Raw genomic sequence first — 18,872 nt, forward strand, 5'->3', positions numbered from 1 at the left:
ATGGCAAGAAGGAGGATGGTAAGTCTTCTGACAAGGATGGGGACAAAGATAAAAAACATTGAGTCTTCATCAGGCCCACAAAAATCCTCTGGGGGTGGTGGGTCCCAATCCTCTTCTCACAATCAGAAAAAGCCATGGTGTTATTTATGTAAAGTAAAAGGCCATTGGGCAAGTGATGCCACTTGTCCAAAAAAAAAAACACCAAGGCTTCCACTACCACAACCCCAACTGCAACCTCTAGTGCCCCTAGTAATAGCAGTGGTGGTGGGAAGTCTACTACAAATAGCCTATCCAAGGGTGTAGCTGGGCTCACTATTGGCAGTGTACTTGGGGTTGGTCTTGTTAGGGAGGCCACAGAGGCTGTGTTAGTCTCTGATGGTGGCATTGACTTTGCCACTTTGGTTGCTTGTCCCCTTAATATGGGTAAGTACAAGCACCTACCCCTAATTAATGGTGTTGAGGCTGAGGCCTACAGGGACACAGGAGCCAGTGTAACTATTGTTATAGAGAAACTGGTTCAACACCTACTTGGTCAGCAGTACCAAGTGACTGATGCTCACAATAACACACATAGCCACCCCATGGCTGTTGTGAATCTCAACTGGGGGGGGGAGGTTACTGGTCCAAAGAAAGTTGTGGTAGCCACTGAATTACCTGTAGATTGCTTACTAGGCAATGATTTGGAGACATCAGCTTGGGCTGAAGTGGAGTTGGAGGCTCATGCAGCAATGCTGGGCATTCCTGGGCATATTTTTGCTTTGACAAGGGCTCAGGCCAAAAAGCAAAAAAGACAGGGAAACTTGGATCCTGGAACAATGGACCACGTGCTCCCAAAAGCTAGGGGTAGGAAGGGTAAATCCTTGCCCACTCACTATCCCTCCCTCACCAGAAGATTCCCCTTTTGAGGAAAATAAATCCTCTCCCTGTGCAGAACCTACACCAGATGAGCTGGCAGCAGACACTGCTGAGCTTTTGGGTGCAGGGGGGCTTGCTAGGGAAGGGCTGAGTGTGGCACAGCAGACCTGTCCCACACTAGAGGGTTTGAGACAGCAAGCTGTCAAACAGCAGAATGGGGGATGTCAGTGATAGCCATAAGGTGTATTGGGAAGACAACCTCCTGTATACTGAGTCAAGGGACCCTCAACCTGGAGCTGCCAGGAGATTGGTCATCCCTTTGCAATACAGAGAGTTTCTTCTTATCTTGGCACATGACATTCCTTTGGATGGGCATTTGGGCCAAAGTAAAATTTGGGACAAGCTTGTTTCCCTGTTTCACTGGCCTCATATGTCAGAGGACACCAAACAGTGTTGCCACTCTTGTGTGACCTGCCAAGCCAGTGGCAAGACTGGTGGCACTCCAAACGCCCCCTTAATTCCACTTCCTGTGGTTGGGGTGCCCTTTGAAAGGGTAGGGGTTGACATAGTTGACCCCTTGACTCTCCAACAGATTCAGGCAATAGGGTTATCCTGGTGGTAGTGGACCATGCCACTAGGTACCCTGAAGCCATCACCTTAAGGACTACTACAGCTCCTGCAGTGGCAAGGGCCCTCCTGGGAATCTTTTCCAGAGTGGGCTTCCCTAAGGAAGTGGTGTCAGACAGAGGTAGTAACTTCATGTCTGCATACCTCAAAGCAATGTGGAAGGAGTGTGGTGTAACATACAAGTTCACTACTCCTTATCATCCACAAACAAATGGTCTAGTTGAGAGGTTTAATAAAAACTCTCAAAGGTATGATAATGGGACTCCCTGAGACACTGAGAAGGAGATGGGATGTCCCGTTACCTTGCCTCCCCTCCTTTTTGCTTACAGGGAGGTATCCCAAAAAGGAGTGGGCTTTAGCCCCTTTGAACTCCTCTTTGGGCACCCTGTGAGAGGTCCCCTTGCACTTGTTAAGGAGGGTTGGGAACAACCTTTAAAAACTCCTAAACAAGACATTGTGGATTATGTACTTGGCCTAAGATCAAGAATGGCTGAGTACATGACAAAGGCCAGTAAAAACCTTCAGGCTAGCCAGGAGCTGCAAAAGCAATGGCATGACCAGAAGGCTGTCCTGACCCAGTACCACCCAGGACAGAAGGTGTGGCTATTGGAGCCTGTGGCCCCAAGAGCACTCCAGGACAAATGGAGTAAACCACATCTAATTGTTGAGAAAAAGGGTGAGGTTACCTACTTAGTAGACCTGGGCACTGCCAGGAGTCCCTTTAGGGTGCTCCATGTCAACCGCCACAACCCTACTATGACAGGGCTGATCTCACCCTGCTCATGGCAACTGATGAGGGACAGGAAGAAGAGAGTGACCTTCTCTCTGATCTCTTCTCCACCACTGAAGCTAATGGCTTAGTGGAGGGAGTAGTACTGGCAGATTGTCTTACTGCTGAGCAGAAAGATAACTGTGTAAATCTTTTAAGTCAGTTTTCTGAACTCTTCTCACTAATACCAGGTACCACTACTTGGTGTGAGCATACAATCAATACTGGAGACAGTTTACCTGTCAAAAGTAAGCTTTATAGGCAACCTGACCATGTCAGGGACTGCATTAAACAAGAAGTTCAGAATATGTTAGACTTAGGAGTGATTGAGCCTTCAGAAAGCCCATTGGCTAGCCCAGTGGTGCTGGTTCCAAAACCTCACAGTAAGGATGGTAAAAGAGAGATGAGGTTTTGTGTTGACTATAGAGGGCTCAACCAAGTAACCAAGACAGATGCTCACTCTATACCCAGGGCAGATGAGCTGATAGATACACTGGCTTCTGCCAAGTATCTAAGCACTTTTGATTTAACTGCAGAGTATTAGCAGATTAAATTATCAGACGATGCAAAACCCAAAACTGCATTCTCAACCACTGGAGGGCACTATCAATTCACTGTGATGCCCTTTGGTCTGAACAATGCACCTGCCACTTTTCAAAGGTTGGTGAACACAGTCCTGCAAAGGTTGGAAGCTTTTAGTGCAGCATATCTAGATGCTGTAGCTGTCTTTAGCTCCACCTGTGATGATCACCTGGTCCACCTGTGCAATGTTTTAGAGGCCCTGCAAAAGGCAGGCCTCACTATCAAGGCCTCAAAGTGCCAGATAGGGCAGGGGAAAGTGGTTTATCTGGGCCACCTGGTAGGCGGGGAACAGATTGCACCACTGCAGGGGAAGATCCAGACCATTATGGAATGGGCTCCCCCTACAACTCAAACCCAGGTGAGAGCCTTTTTAGGCCTCACAGGGTACCATAGGAGGTTTATTAAGTATTATGGCTCCATTGCAGCACCTCTTAATAACCTCACTGGTAAAAAGATGCCTAAAAAGGTATTGTGGACAGCTAGCTGTCAAAAAGCTTCTGAAGAGCTCCAACAGGCCATGTGCTCTGCACCTGTCCTAAAAAGCCCTTGCTACTCCAAAAAGTTCATAGTCCAGACTGATGCTTCTGAATTGGGGGTTGGGGCAGTGCTATCACAGCTAAATACTGAGGGCCAGGATCAACCTGTAGCTTTTATCAGCAGGAGGTTAACACCTAGAGAAAAGCGTTTTTCTGCCATAGAGAGGGAGGCCTTTGCTGTGGTCTGGGGACCGAAAAAGTTGAGACCATACCTATTTGGTACTCACTTTATTGTTCAGACAGACCACAAACCTCTACTTTGGCTAAAACAAATGGAAGGTGAAAACCCTAAATTGTTGAGGTGGTCCATCTCTCTACAGGGAATGGACTATACAGTTGAACATAGACCTGGGAGTACCCACTCCAATGCAGATGGACTCTACAGATATTTCCACTTAGACAATGAAGACTCATCTGGGCAAGGTTAGCCTTATTACCCCTCGTTTGGGGGGGTTGTGTAGGAAAGTACCATCTTGCCTGGCATGTTACCCCCATGTTTACTTATATGTCAGTTTGTTTTTGCCTGTGTCACTGGGATCCTGCTAGCCAGGACCCCAGTGCTCATAAAGTGTGCCCTGTATGTGTTCCCTGTGTGGTGTCTAACTGTATCACTGAGGCTCTGCTAACCAGAACCTCAGTGTTTATGCTCTCTCTGCTTTTAAAATTGTCACTGCAGGCTAGTGACTAATTTTACCAATTCTGATTGGCACAGTGGAACAACCTTATAATTCCCTAGTATATGGTACCTAGGTACCCAGGGTATTGGGGTTCCAGGAGATCCCTATGGGCTGCAGCATTTCTTTTGCCACTCATAGGGAGCTCAGACAATTCTTACACCGGACTGCCACTGCAGCCTGAGTGAAATAACGTCCACGTTATTTCACAGCCATTTTACACTGCACGTAAGTAACTTATAAGTCACCTATATGTCTAACCTTCACTTAGTGAAGGTTAGGTGCGAAGTTACTTAGTGTGAGGACACCCTGGCACTAGCCAAGATGCCCCCACATTGTTCAGGGCAAATTCCCAGGACTTTGTGAGTGCGGGCACACCATTACATGTGTGTACTACATATAGATCAATACCTATATGTAGCGTCACCATGGTAGCTCCGAACATGGCCATGTAACTTGTCTAGAATCATGGAATTGTCACCCCAATACCAGGTGACAATTCCATGCATCCCCGGGGCTCCAGCATAGAGCCCAGGTACTGCCAAACTAACTCTCCGGGGTTTTCTCTGCAGCTACTGCTGCTGCCAACCCTCAGACAGGTTTCTGCCCCCCTGGGGCCTGGGCAGCCCAGTCCCAGGAAGGCAGAACAAAGGATTTCCTCTGAGAGAGGGTGTTATACCCTCTCCCTTTGGAAATAGGTGTTAAGGGCCTGAGAGGAGTAGCCTCTCCTGGCCTCTGGAAATGCTTTGAAGGCCACAGATGGTGCCCTCCTTGCATAAGCCAGTCTACACCGGTTCAGGGATCCCCCCCAGCCCTGTTATGGCGTGAAACTGGACAAAGGAAAGGGGAGTGACCACTCCCCTGACCAGCACCTCCCAAGGGGAGGTGCCCAGAGCTCCTCCAGTGTGTCCCAGACCTCTGCCATCTTGGATGCAGAGGTGTGAGGGCACAATGGAACCTCTGAGTGGCCAGTGCCAGCAGGTGACGTCAGAGACTCCTCCTGATAGGTGCTTACCTTTCTCTGTAGCCAGTCCGCCTGTGAGGGCTATTTAGGGTCTCTCCTGTGGGTTTCTCATCAGATAACAAATGCAAGAGCTCACCAGAGTTCCTCTGCACTTCCCGATTCGACTTCTGCCAAGGATCGACCGCTGACTGCTCCAGGACACCTGCAAAACGGCAACAAAGTAGCAAGAAGACTATCGGAAACATTGTAGTGCCTCATCCTGCCGGCTTTCTCAACTGTTTCCTGGTGGTGCATTCTCTGAGGGCTGTCTGCCTTCACCCTGCACTGGAAGCCAAGAAGAAATCTCCCGTGGGTCGACAGAATCTTTCCCCTGCCAACGCAGGCACCAAACTTCTGCATCACCGGTCCTCTGGGTCCCGTCTCATCTTGACGAGCGTTGTCCCTGAAAACAGGAGCTGGATCCAAGTGTCCCCGACAGTCCAGTGGCCCTTCTGTCCAAAATTGGTGTAGGTAAGTCCTTGCCTCCCCACGCCAGACAGTAATCCTGTGTAAACTGCAGCTGCTAGGGCTTCTGTGCACTTTTGCAAGACTTCCTTTGTGCACAGCCTAGTCCAGGTCCCCAGCACTCCGTCCTGCATTGCCCAATTCGCTGAGTTGGACTCCGACTTCGTGGGACCCTCTTTTGTTGTGCTGAGTCGACTGTCGTGCTCAGATCTTCTGAACGCCTGTTCAGGTGCTTCTGCGGGTGCTGCCTGCTTCTGCGTGGACTCTCCGTGTTGCTGAGCGCCCCCTCGGTCTCCTCCTCTAAGGGGCGACCTCCTGGTCCTTCCTGGGCCCTGGCAGCACCCAAAACCTTCAACCGCGACTCTTGCAGCTAGCAAGGCTTGTTTGCGGTCTTTCTGCGTGGAAACAACTCTGCATTCTCCAGCACACCGTGGGACATCTTCTGACCAAAGGAGAAGTTCCTGGCACCTTTCGTTGTTGCAGAATCTTCGGCTTCTTCCACCCAGAGGCAGCCCTTTTGCACCTTCATCCGGGGTTTAGTGGGCTCCTGCCCCCCGGACACTTGTGTGACTCTTAGACTTGGTCCCCTTCCTTTGCAGGTCCTCAGGTCCAGGAATCCGTCTTCCGTGCTTTGCAGTCAGTTGTTGTCTTTGCAGAATCCCCTATCTCGACTTTACTGTCTTTCTGGGGTAGTAGGGTAACTTTACTCCTACTTTTCAGGGTCTTGGGGTGGGGTATCTTGAACACCCTTAGTGTTTTCTTACACTCCCAGCGACCCTCTACACACTACACTAGGCCTGGAGTCCATTTGAGGTTCACATTCCACTTTTGGAGTATATGGTTTGTGTTGCCCCTAGGCCTATTGTCTCCTATTGGATCCCATTGTGTTCTACAGTATTTGCACTACTTTGCTTACTGTTTACTTACCTGATTTTGGTCTGTGTGTATATTTTGTGTATTTTATTTACCTCCTAAGGGAATATATCCTCTGAGATACATTTGGCATATTGTCACTAAAATAAAGTACCTTTATTTTTAGTAACTCTGTATATTGTGTTTCTTATGATGTAGTACTAAGTGATGTAAGTGCTATAGTAGGAGCTTTGCATGTCTCCTAGTTCAGCTTAAGCTGCTCTGCTATAGCTACCTCTATCAGCCTAAGATGCTCGAACACTACTAATCTACTTATGAGGGATAACTGGACTTGGCACAAGGTGTAAGTACCACAAGGTACCCACTATAAGCCAGGCCAGCCTCCTACAGGCACTATCTAACCTCTCTTGTCCCAAAGTGTTTCCTCAGGGTTCTCTGGGAAGGGTCATAAAAGGCGAAACTCCAACTACAACTTCCCAATGGTATCCTATGGACACTGACCCGAGATTTCTACTCTGCACATGGGCGCCTGGGGAATCCTACCTACTCACCTTTCGGGTGTTAGTACTTCCTCAGACCTAAAGGTCCTTTGGTGTGCTTTCCACAGCTACCCTTCTGAGAGCTTCGGTTATCTAGAGCCGCTTACACTATCACTAAGGATTGCCTGGACTCCGTGCAGTGTGCCTCATCTATAGGTGCACACCATATACTTAGCCTCCTACACACACTAGAAGAATAAACCCGAGACTAATTGAGAAACATAAGACTTACTCTTATATATCCTTTGAACCCAAGAACTTTGTTACAAAGTAAGCAGTGTCTAAATTAAAAATACTTTGTTTCAAAAATTGACAGAGCAATTTTCATAATCTTCAATGTTTATTTATGGAAAGAAAACAAGAATGCAGTTTCTCTGCTAAGTACACAACGTACAACCTCAGTCTTCAGGGTTTCAGTTTAGCACCGGGCAAGGTTCAGGTTGGTACCAAGAGTGCACCCATAGTGGCATGGGGGAGGATGGGTGCAATTTTCAAAATCGGACCCAAATGTTAGTCTGTGGAGATTGGGGGGAAAGAAGACATGCTTCTCCCAGCTAAGTACTGGCCGTGTCAGAGGTTGGTCTCTGGAGGTTGAGCCAAGCACTGTGAGGTTGGGGGGCACAAGGGAGCACCAAACTGAAACCATCAGCTGCACAGGGTGAGCCAGGTGCAGTGTGCCAACACAATGTCGGGAGCCCAATGCTATCCAAAGGAGACAGGGGGTATCCACTGCAGTTCCCCTTATAGGTGAGTAGAGTGGGCTCAGGGGTGGAATTCCTGGAGTTGAAGCACTGACAACGGGGGGTCACAAGGCGGCACGAAACTTACACCCTCAGCGGCACAGGGGCGGACGGGTACAGAGTGCCAAGACAGCATCAGGCTCCCAATGTTAGCAAATGCAGGAGATCCCTTTCAGAAAGGGCTGCAGGCTCTGGCCAGGAGGCCGGGAGAGGTCAACCCACAGCTAGCCAGGTGCGTTAAGATGCCAAGGGTTGTGGGAACACCAATGGTCTAGCTATCCAAGGCCAAGGGGCTATGGGTGAAGGGTCATCTTTTGGTGTCGGTAACAGCTTACTGGGTAGGACGCGATCATGCCGAGCCATGGGATTTAGGCTGCAAGCGTTGCTGTGGAGTCCATCAGGGGTCAGCCCACGATGGACTCTGGGTCAGAAGCGCTGGGGAACATTCACAGGACTGGTTGGCCACTTGGACGTGGGCCGTTTGGTGCAGAGGTGGCTTCAGGGGGTGGTTTCGTGGTTCCTGAGGAAGACTTATTTCTTCTTTGGAGATGTTTCTTTTGGACAGGTCCGCTGTCCACAGGAGTGCTTGTTCTTTATGGAGAGCAGGCAGTCCTCCCAAGGCTTTGGAGGTTGCTAAGTTGCAAGACAGTCGTCTTCTGGAAAAAAGTTCTCTAAAGGCTGCAGACAGGCCGGTAGAGCTGGGGCCAAGCCAGTTGGTGTCATTAGTCTTCTCTGCTGGGCGGCTTCTGTGGTGTCCGGCTCTTCTTATGTTGACAGGAATCTGAATCTAGGGTTCAGTGGCGCCACCTAAATAATGAATTTAGGGGTGTTACAGAGAGTGCCAGGTGATAGCCAATGGGCTACTAACCTTTAGGGTGACTACGCCCTTCCTAGGGCCACTTCCTTTGGCAGGTGGGCATAGCCCTAACCTTATCGGCCTAATTCCTTCCACACAAGATGGAGGAATTTAAAAGGTAGTGTCCACTTCAGCTTCTTCCACCCTAAGGGTGGGACTGGCATGGAGTGGGCACTCCACCCAATTTATCTATTTTTCCACCAGTCCTGTTGCCAAAAGTGGGATCAGGAAATGGGGGTCCGCCTCTTCCAGCATTCGGGAAGTCCTGGGTCACATTTCAAAGGGGACAAGGCCTCTAAAGCTCCCCGCCCTGGAATGTCCATACTGCCTGGGAAAGGAGATCACCCCTCTGCCCAGAGCAGGCCTTTGTACCGAGCTCTTGAGTACATTGGCTCTCACCTCAGGGGGGAAGAATTCTATCTAAAGTGGCTGCACTGGTTCTGACCAGTCAGTGCCCACTCTAGGAGTTGGTAGGTCTCAAGGGGCCCTCTGAGAGCGTGTATTAATAAATCCATCACTGAATTTAGTGAGTGTTTATTAATACTAGATGTTTGATACCAAACATCCCTATTGTCAGTGAAGCCATCATGTAGCTGGGGAACTCGTAATGACCAGTGTCCAGCACAGGTTCTTATAATGGTTGCACTGTTCACACGCTATGCTTGCAAATCGACAGACATAGCAGGGGCATATCTTCTCATGCAGATATGCCCTCATCTATAAAATAATGCACCCTGTCTTTATGGCTGGAAGGACTGCCAGTGGGGTGACTTACATATATTGCATGCAGTGTGCAAGGGACAGGGCAAACAGGCTCTGTGTCATGTCATGTTTTCATTTTAGGTCTGCCCCAAGACACGCAGCCTGTGAAGGCAGCAATGTGTGCACTTAGTGAGAGGGTCCCTGAGAGTGGCACAATCTGTGCTGCGGCCCTCAGGTGCCTTCCTTTGGTGCCCCATGCCCTAGGTAACAGGTGAACAATTTACTAGGGACATTCAGTGGCAACAAAGGTTTACCAATTAGGAAAAACAACTGTGCAGTTTTAGGGAAAGAAATCTGGCCCTCTGGACCTGTTTAGCGGGGACCCAGTGGACCTCCAGTCGAAATTGTGCCAGAAAAGAGAGACAACGAAAAAGGGGGTAGGGGAGGTTTACCATGTCAAAAGAGGCACTTTCCTACACCTTGCCAGTACCTTCATTCACTGGTGACTGATGCCAGGTGACCAGGTGGACTTCCAGATCGGACATGTGCTTGTCTAACAGAAGACCAGACAGAATACAAGTAGCACAGTGAAAGTGATGAGAGCACCTGACATTTATTACTGACAAGAGTAGGTCATTACAATTTGATTCTGGTGATAACTGTAACTCTCCAAATATTCATAGGGCTTTTAGGACCTATTTAGGTTGTGGCTGTGGGAACTTACAGTGGTCTCGTAACTAGATGGATTCTAGCGGGACACCTGCATATCCTCCAGGGACTGTTAACCAATGACTTCATAGAAGGCGAGCCACTTCTACTATGAGTGATTCATGTTCTTCATTCCAGTTGGAGAGGCTTTCTCTGCCTTCTCATGAGTGATACTCACAAACTGCCCATGGATTGAACATTAATGGATCTGGCAGTGTGAGAACGGAAGACTTCACAATTTTCTCTCCAAAAATCCCCCACATGCAACACAAATGGAGTCCAATGAGTGACCCTATCTGACTTTTCTCTACCACTCATCAAACAAGGAGGCTCTTCAGACAGCAAGAGAAGGCAACTAAATATATTTGTCAAAAACTACTTATGAAAATCAGCATTTGAGGTACCACATCTGTGTCACATGCATAAAAAAGTAAATGCCATCAGTAGAGCTGGCAGCGCCAAATGAGACTGTATAAACATAATTTCCGCCACAACCCGCAGCACAAATACATGTGGCTCCCTGGTAACTACTAACTGGTCAAAGAAACAGTCTCTACTCTGATATTTCAAGAAATTATGAATTTGTTAGAACTTTGAAACTATACACAAGAGATTACAAAAAACAATGCAAAGACCAAAATGTGAGCGGATAGACATTAGGCACTAGATGAAAACAGTAATATCTTACTTGGCTTGCTGATGAAACTAACAAAATCCTTTATCTCTGTTAATGCTTGGACAGACTGGAGCTTGGTTAGTCGGCTCTGGTGCAACAGGGTGTCGATGCTAGAGTAGATCTAGAAAAAATACAACATTCAACTATTATACAACAAACTAAGGAAAACTGTTAGATTTGTTTAGTGTTTTGTGGGAGCACAGACTTGTGAGTTGGCCACACTGAAGAATGGACTGTCCTATTTTCCGCCAAAACAAGAATTAAGTTCACTGCCTGGATGACCAAAGTCGCTAACTGGATGAAAGCCAACTGTCTCACGCTTAAAACCAACAAGACAGAAGTAGTGATCTTCAGCAAAAACACCTCATCATGGGACACCAACTGGTGGCTGGCCGAACTCATACCCCACTGACAGCCAGCACCCACTCCAGGAACTTCAGAATAATCATCAACATCATACTGGACCTAAACGTCATACTGGACATGATTTCATCAGTCAATACTGCCACTGCATCCTGTTTCCACACACTGAAGATGCTGAAGTGTAGTAAAGTACCCTCTTTCTTGGCATGGTTATCCCCATTCTCTGCCTGATGTCAGTGTACTTGACTGTGTTCACTGAGATCCTGCTAACCAGGTCCCCAGTGATTATGCTCTCTCTCCCAAAATTCAATAGTTCAACCACAATTGGCATACTGGTGCCCCCTTATAAGTCCCTAGTATATGGTACCTAGGTACCCAGGGCATTGGGGTTCCAGTAGATCCCTATTGGCTGCAGCATACCTTTTGCCACCTATAGGGAGCCCATGCAAAGGTTTCTGCAGGACTAACATTGCAGCTTGTGTGAAAAGGTGCAAGCACCCTTTCGCTGCCATTTTGACTGCACCAGGTCACTTATAAGTCACCATTTAGCAGGCCCTCCAGCCCTGATGGCAGGGTAAAAGTACCTGTGAGTGAGGGCACCCATGCACAAGCAGAGGTGCTCCCACGACCTTCAGGGCCATTTTCCCAGAATTTGTGAGTGTGTGAACGCCATTTTACGTGTGTACTGGATATATGTCATTACCAATATCCAGCAACATAATGCTAACTCAGAACATAGGCATTTTTGGTATCAAACATGTTGGAATCATACCCCAAGGCTTGGGCAAGCACTGGTTGTATGATTCCATACACTCTGGGGGCTCCTTAGAGAAAACTAACATTGCCATTAAAGCCTTATGAGGGTTTCAAGGCAGCCCCAGCTGCTGCTACCTCATAGACTGGTTTCTGCAGAACAAAGGATTTCCTTTGAGAGAGGGGTGTTACACCCTCTCCCTTTGGAAATAGGTGTTACAGGCTTGGGAGGGGTATCCTCCCCAAGCCTCCCAAAATGCTTTGAAGAGTACATTTAGAGCTCTCCTTGCATAAAACAGTCTACATCAGTTCAGGGACACCCCCAATCCCTGCTCTGGTGCGAAACTGGCAAAGGAAAGGGGAGTAACCACTCCCCTGTCCATCACCACCGAGGGGTGGTGCTCAGAGCTCTGGGTTTTGCTATCTTGGATATTCAAGGTTGGCAGGGAACTCTGGGAGCATCTGAGTGGCCAGTGCCAGTAGGTGACATCAGAGCCCTCCTCTGATAGGTGCTTACCTGGTTAGGTGACCAATCCCCCTTTCAGGGCTATTTAGGATCTCTCCTTTGGGTGATTCCTCAGATTCAGATTGCAAGACTCCAGCAGAAATCCTCTGCATCCTCCACTTCGACTTCTCACTGACTGCATCCGGACCCTCAAGGAATTCTACAAGCTGCAACAAAGAAGCAAGACGCCTTCTGCAACACTGTATTTTCAGCTCCTGCCAACAACTGCAACAGTTTCCCAGTCGTGCATCGTCTGAGGACAGCCCGTCTTCAGCCTGCATCAGAAGAGCGAAGGAATCTCCCATGGGGGTGAAGGACTTACTCCCCTGCTTTTCCAGACACCAACTGCGACGAAGACCGGCTGTGTGCATTTCCTCTCCTGCTGTGCTGCGTGAATCCTGCGTCACAGGTGGTGGACTGAAGTGGTCCCAACGATGCTTTCTTCCAGCAGTTCCACTTTGGTGGAGGTAAGACCTTCCCTCCCCACGCAAGACAGTACACCCGTGCACTGTGTCTTTTGCAGCTGCCGAGGCTTGTTGGCATCCTTCCTCCAAGTCCTTTGTGCATCTTGTAGCTCTGGCCCCCAGCACTCTATCCTGCGACACACAGCTTCCTGAGTGGTTCTCCAGCGGCGTGGGAGCCTTTGTCGCAGTGCTGCGTGTGCCTCTTCTGCAACTTTCTGTCCCCATGCAGTGGGACTCCTGTGTGCACTGCCTGGTCTCTGGTCTTCTGTGGGCTCTCTGAGTTGCTGAGGGCCCCCTCTGACTCCTCCTCCTGGGTAGAGTCCACGTGGTCCCCGGCAGCACAATTTTCCGCTAACCTCGAGCTCTGCCTGTGCCAAGGGTTGTTGGCGGACTCCGATAACGAAAACCAGACTGCAATCCTCCATCCAGCATGGGACATAATTTGCACCCTTCCAGGAACCCGACTGTCTTCTTGGGTGAAGTGCTGACTTTTCGTCTTCACCGGTTGTTCTCCTTTTGCACCTTCATCTGGGTTAGCAGGGGCTCCTTCTCTTCCTGGACTCTTCAGTGCTTCTTGGACTTCCTTCTTCCACATGTCTTCTTGTCTAGGAATCCACTGTTGGTGTCTTGCAGTCTCTTCTGGGTTTTGCATTCTTCTTCTTCTCGTTTCTCTGTGTGTTCCGGGAAAGTTACTGTGATTTACTCCTGCTTTCCTGGTCACTGGGGTGGGTTCTGGTACTTACCTTTGGGGTTTTCTAGCCCAGTTCCCTCTACACATCACATTTGCCTAAGTGGGGGACCGACTTTCGCATTCCACTTTCTTAGTATATGGTTTGTGCTCCCCCTAAACCCATTTCTAACTATTGTGATTTTCACTAATTGCATTGTTTTCTAAATGTTTGTATGCTTATTTCTGCATACTAGTGTATATAATATGTACATTACTTACCTCCGAAAGGAGTTTAGTCTCTATGGCATTTGTGTCACCAAAATAAAGTACCTTTATTTTTGGTACACTGAGTATTTTCTTTCATGTGTGTGAGTACTGTGTGACTACACTGGTATTGCAAGAGCGTTGCATGTCTCCTAGTTCAGCCTTGGCTGCTCTGCCTACAGCTACCTCTAGACACCCTGGCTTCTAGACACTGTCTACATTTCACTAATGGGAAAACTGGACCTGGTATAAGGTGTAAGTACGATAGGTACCCACTACACAAGAGGCCAGTCTCCTACATTGGTGGTGATGCAGTGGGATAAGTTCTTGCAATTGCCTTATCACTCTGTCACCTGGTGCTTTCCATAGGAAAGACTACTCCATACATAGAGACAATACATAGTATTTAGTGCAGGAATCTAGTCTCTAATCTTCTTTCTGAGAAACTAGAGGTTAGGTAGGTTAGGTAGACCCTACACCAACCTAACACACACACCATGTCTGCAGCTGGACGTAGCTCTGAGGTCATTGACTCTCCTTATGAGGGCATTACCTTCAAGGAATTGAAGGGGCTGGGTTCAGAGAGGAAGCTAGACATGGTGAATAATCCTATTAGGAGTTTACTTCTGAGCGTCCTTCTTCAGGATGACCAAGAACATGCTGGAAGCCAGGAGGATGAGGAGGAGGAGGAGGAGGGAGACTCTAACCCCATTGAGTTAGAGGATAATATTTCAGGCCCAGGAAAGGCTTTTTCAAGGGATCTTGTTTCTAGCAGACCATCTACTGCAGCTGGTAGTGGGAGGGGAAGTCACTCCATTAGGGCTCCCTTTACACACACAGGACAAGTAGCAAGGGTCACTACGACTAGGGAAAGATCAAGTTCTGCCCACTCTCATGTCATTTTAGTGTCTGAGGGGTCACACTGCACAACTCCAGGGGATGACTGTATGAATAGAGAGCTCAGAAAGGTGAGACTGGAGGAGGCCAAGCTGAGGCAGCAGCTAGCACTAGAAAGGGAGGCTTCGGCAGTGGAGAGGGAGAGGCAGGGGTTGGGGTTAGCCCCCCATGGTGGCAGCAGCAGCATTTTCAAGGATTATAGGTTCAGGGAGGACTATAGATAGATAGATTCCAGAAACCTGCACAAAATTGTTCCCTCATACAAGGTGAGGGATGACATATACAAGTGGTTTGCTGCACTTGAGAGGGTCTGTAAAGTTCAGAGGGTCCCTCAAAGGCTGCTATTCTCTGGTTGTCCTTCTCTGACAAGGGGAGGGATGGACTTCTCACTGTCAGAGAAGATGCAGACAACTACAATACTTTAAAAACAGCACTCTTAGAAGGTTTTGGTGTCACCACTGAACAATATAGGAACAAGTTCAGGGAGACCAGAAAAGAGGCCTCAAAGCATTGGGTTGACTTGGTGGACTGTTCTGTTAAAGCTTTAGAAGGCTGGTTACATGGCAGCAAAGTCTCTGACTATGAGGGCTTGTTTAATCTGTTACTGAGAGAGCATATTTTAAATAATTGTGTGTCTGACTTGTTGCACCAATACTTGGTAGACTCAGATCGTAAAGAAGATCTTCAAATGTCTCCCAAGCAACATAAGAAAACCTGCCACTCACTCCCTAGTCACTAGCAAACTGGACTACAGAAACACCCTCTAAGCTGGGAATCACCTAGCAAGTCACTAGAAGAACACAAGCCATTCAAACTTATCAACCAGACTCATCCTTAACTTCACACACAGAACTGACATCAAAGCACACTTCAGGGAGTCTCACTGGCTTCCAATATACAAACATGGTAATTTCAAACTCCTCACACATCATTCAAGGCACTAACCAACTCAAGCGCCACTTGTAGGAAGTTGGCTCTGTATATACTATTTCAAAGTAAGAAATAGTGTGCACAGAGTCCAAGGGTTCCCCTTAGAGGTAAGATAGTGGCAAAATTAGATCATTCTAATGCTCTATTTTGTGGTAGTGTGGTCGAGCAGAAGGCTTATCAGAGGGTAGGGTTAAGCATTTGTTGTACATACACAGACAATAAATGAGGAACACACACTCAAAGACTTACCCCAGGCCAATAGGTTTTTATATAGAAAAATATATTTTCTTAGTTTATTTTAAGAACCACAGGTTCAAGATTTGAAGTAAACACATAAAGTGCAAGGTACTTCACACAGGTAAGTTAGGAACTTTGAATAAAAGCAATATCATATACAGTCTTTGTTAAAATGGCAATAAGCTATTTTAAAAGTGGACACAGTGCAAATATCAACAGTTCCTGGGGGAGGTAAGTAAAGATTAGTTTGTGAGGTAAGAAAGATACTTACAAGTCTCAGTTCCTGGGCATAGGCAGCCCACCGTTGGGGGTTCAAGGCAACCCCAAAGTTACCACACCAGCAGCTCAGGGCCACGCAGGTGCAGAGGTCAAAGAGGTGCCCATAACACATAGGCACCTATGGAGATCAGGGGTGCTCCGGTTCCAGTCTGCCAGCAGGTATGTACCCGCGTCCTCGGGGGCAGACCAGGGGGGTTTTGTATGGCCAGGGGTTGGGGGGGGAGGTGGGAGGGACAAGTAGGCACACAAAACACACCCTCAGCAGCATAGGGGCGGCCGGGTGCAGTGTGCAAAGCAGGCGTCGGGTTTAAGGTAGGTATCAATGGAGGGACCCAGGGGTCACTCTAGCAGTGCAGGCAGGCACGGGGGGGCTTCTCGGGACAGCCACCACCTGGGCTAGGCAGAGGGTCGCCTGGGGTCACTCCTGGACTCAGGTTTGGTTCCTTCAGGTCCTGGGGGGCTGCGAGTGCAGTGCTGGTTCCAGGCGTCGGGTCCCTTGTTACAGGCAGTCACGGTCAGGGGGAGCCTCTGGATTCTCTCTGCAGGCATCGATGTGGGAGCTCAGGGGGGTCGTCTCAGGCTACTCGGGGGCTCGCAGTCGCCGGAGAGTCCTCCCTGTGGTGTTTGTTCTCTGGATCCCGAGCCGGGGGCATCAGGTGCAGAGTGTGAAGTCTCAGACTTCCGGCGGGAAACGTGAAGTCTTTGAAAGTTGCTTCTTTGTTGCAAAGAAGTTGCTGGTGTTGAGCACAGCCGCTGCTCACAGGAGTCCAGGGCAGTCCTTTGAGGCTTCAGAGGTCGCTGGTCCCTGTCAAATGTGTCGCTGGTGGCAGATTTTCTAATCTGGAGACAGGCCGGTAGGGCTGGGGCCGAAGCAGTTGTCGTCATCCGTCTTCTCTGCAGGCTTTTAGGTCAGCAGTCCTTCTTGTTTCTTCAGGTTGCAGAAATCTGATTTCCTAGGTTCTGGGGTGCACCTAAATACTAAATATAGAGGTGTTTAAGTCTGGGAGGGCAGTAGCCAATGGCTACTGTCCTTGAGGGTGGCTACACCCTCCTTGTGCCTCCTCCCTGAGGAGAGGGAGGCACATCCCTATTCCTATTGGGGGAATCCTCCAAAACCACGATGGAGGATTTCTAAAGGCAGGGGTCATCTCAGCTCAGGGCACCTTAGGGGCTTGTCCTGTGTGGTAGGTGACTCCTTCTTGTTTTTCTCATTATCTCCTCTGGACTTGCCGCCAAAATTGAGGGTTATGTCCAGGGGCGGGCATCTCCACTAGCTGTGATGCCGTGGGCATTGTAACACAAAGCCTGAGCCTTTGAGGAGACTAGGTGTGCTCTGGTTCGAGTCCGCTAGTAGGTAAGTACCTGCGTCCTTGGGGAGTAGACGAGGGGGGTTTTGTAGAGCACTGGTGGGAGGGGGGGTCCCAAACAGGCACACAACATACACTCTCAGCGGCACAGGGGCGGCCGGGTGCAGTGTGCAAACAAGGTGTCAGGTTTTGTATTGGAATCAATGGAGGGACCTGGGGGTCACTCAGGAGATGCAGGCAGGGCACAGGGGGGCTTCTCGGGCCAGCCACCGACTGGGCAAAGATGAGGCCACTTGCTGGTCACTCCTGCACCGGTAGTTGGTTCCTCTCGTGCCTGGGGGCTGCGGGTGCAGTGCTTCTTCCAGGTGTTGGGTTCTTTGTTACTGGGCAGTCACGGTCAGGGGGGTCCTCTAGATTCTCTCTGCAGGCGTCGTCGTGGGGGTGCAGGGAGGTCGTCTCAGGGTCGACACGTCGTTGGAGTCGCCTGGGGGTCCTCTCTGCAGTGTTGGTTTCTCTGGACACAGGCCAGGGGCGTCAGGTGTAGAGTGGTGGGGACTCAAGCTTCAGGAGTGAGGTGGGAGCCCCTTAAATATGGTTTCTTCTTTGTTGCTTTGGACAGAACAGCTGTCCACGGGAGTTTCTTGGTCCTTTGCATTTGCAGGGCAGTCCTCAGTCTGCAGAGGTCGCTGGGCCCGCATGATGCATCACTGTTGCAGGTTATTTGAATCTGGAGACAGCCAGTAGGGCTTGGGCCAAAGCAGTTGTCTCCTCCTTCTCTGCATGGTTTTCAGGTCAGCAGTCCTTCTTCTTGTTAGGTCATCAGGGATCCGATTTCCTGGGTTCAGAGTCGCCCCTAAATACTAATTTTAGGGGTGTGTTTAGGGCTGGAGGGCAGTAGCCAATGGCTACTGCCCTGAGGGTGGCTACACCCTCCTTGTGCCTCCTCCCTTTGGGGAGGGGGGCACATCCCTGATCCTATTGGGCTAAATCCTCCATGCCAAGATGGAGGATTTTCTAAGGAAGGGGTCACCACAGCTCTGGGCACCTTAGGGGCTGTCCTGGATGGAGAGTGACCTCTCCTTGTTTTTCTCATTATCTCCTCCGGACTTGCCACCAAAAGAGGGGGGCTGTGTCCGGGGGCAGGCATCTCCACTAGCTGGAGTGCACTGGGGTGTTGTAACACCAGACTTGAGCCTTTGAGGCTCACTACCAGGTGTTACAGGTCCTGCAGGGGGAGGTGTGAAGCACCTCCACCCAGGACAGGTTTTGTTCCTGGTCACAGAGTGCACAAAGGCACTCACCCCATGTGGCCAGAAACTGGTCTGGAAGTGGCAGTCTGGCAGAGACCAGTCGACCTGTCAGCCTAGCACTAGCAGTTGGCCTGGTATGCAAGGGGCATGTCTAAGATTCCCTCTGTGTGCATTTCTCAATAAATCCCACACTGGCATCAGTGTGGATTTATTGTGCTGAGAGGTTTGACACCAAACTTCCCAGTATTCAGTGTAGCCATTATGGAACTGTAGAGTTTGTGTTTGACAAACTCCCAGACCATATACTCGTTATGGCTACCCTGCACTTACAATGTCTGAGAATTGGCT

At 49.2% G+C, this 18,872-nt stretch overlaps 1 protein-coding gene across 2 annotated transcripts in view; it reads right to left on the reverse strand.

The window, feature by feature from the left end:
- PRKDC (protein kinase, DNA-activated, catalytic subunit) overlaps window positions 1-18,872 on the reverse strand; it is a 2,139,921-nt gene that overhangs the window by 562,247 nt on the left and 1,558,802 nt on the right. For both annotated transcript variants that reach the window (XM_069220133.1, XM_069220131.1), the window contains one exon: window positions 10,618-10,726. In XM_069220133.1, the coding sequence (XP_069076234.1) occupies window positions 10,618-10,726 (109 nt within the window). The remainder of the gene's footprint in view (window positions 1-10,617; window positions 10,727-18,872) is intronic.

The sequence above is a fragment of the Pleurodeles waltl genome, chromosome 2_2 (assembly GCF_031143425.1).
Source record: "Pleurodeles waltl isolate 20211129_DDA chromosome 2_2, aPleWal1.hap1.20221129, whole genome shotgun sequence".
In the NCBI taxonomy this organism is placed as follows: domain Eukaryota; kingdom Metazoa; phylum Chordata; class Amphibia; order Caudata; family Salamandridae; genus Pleurodeles; species Pleurodeles waltl.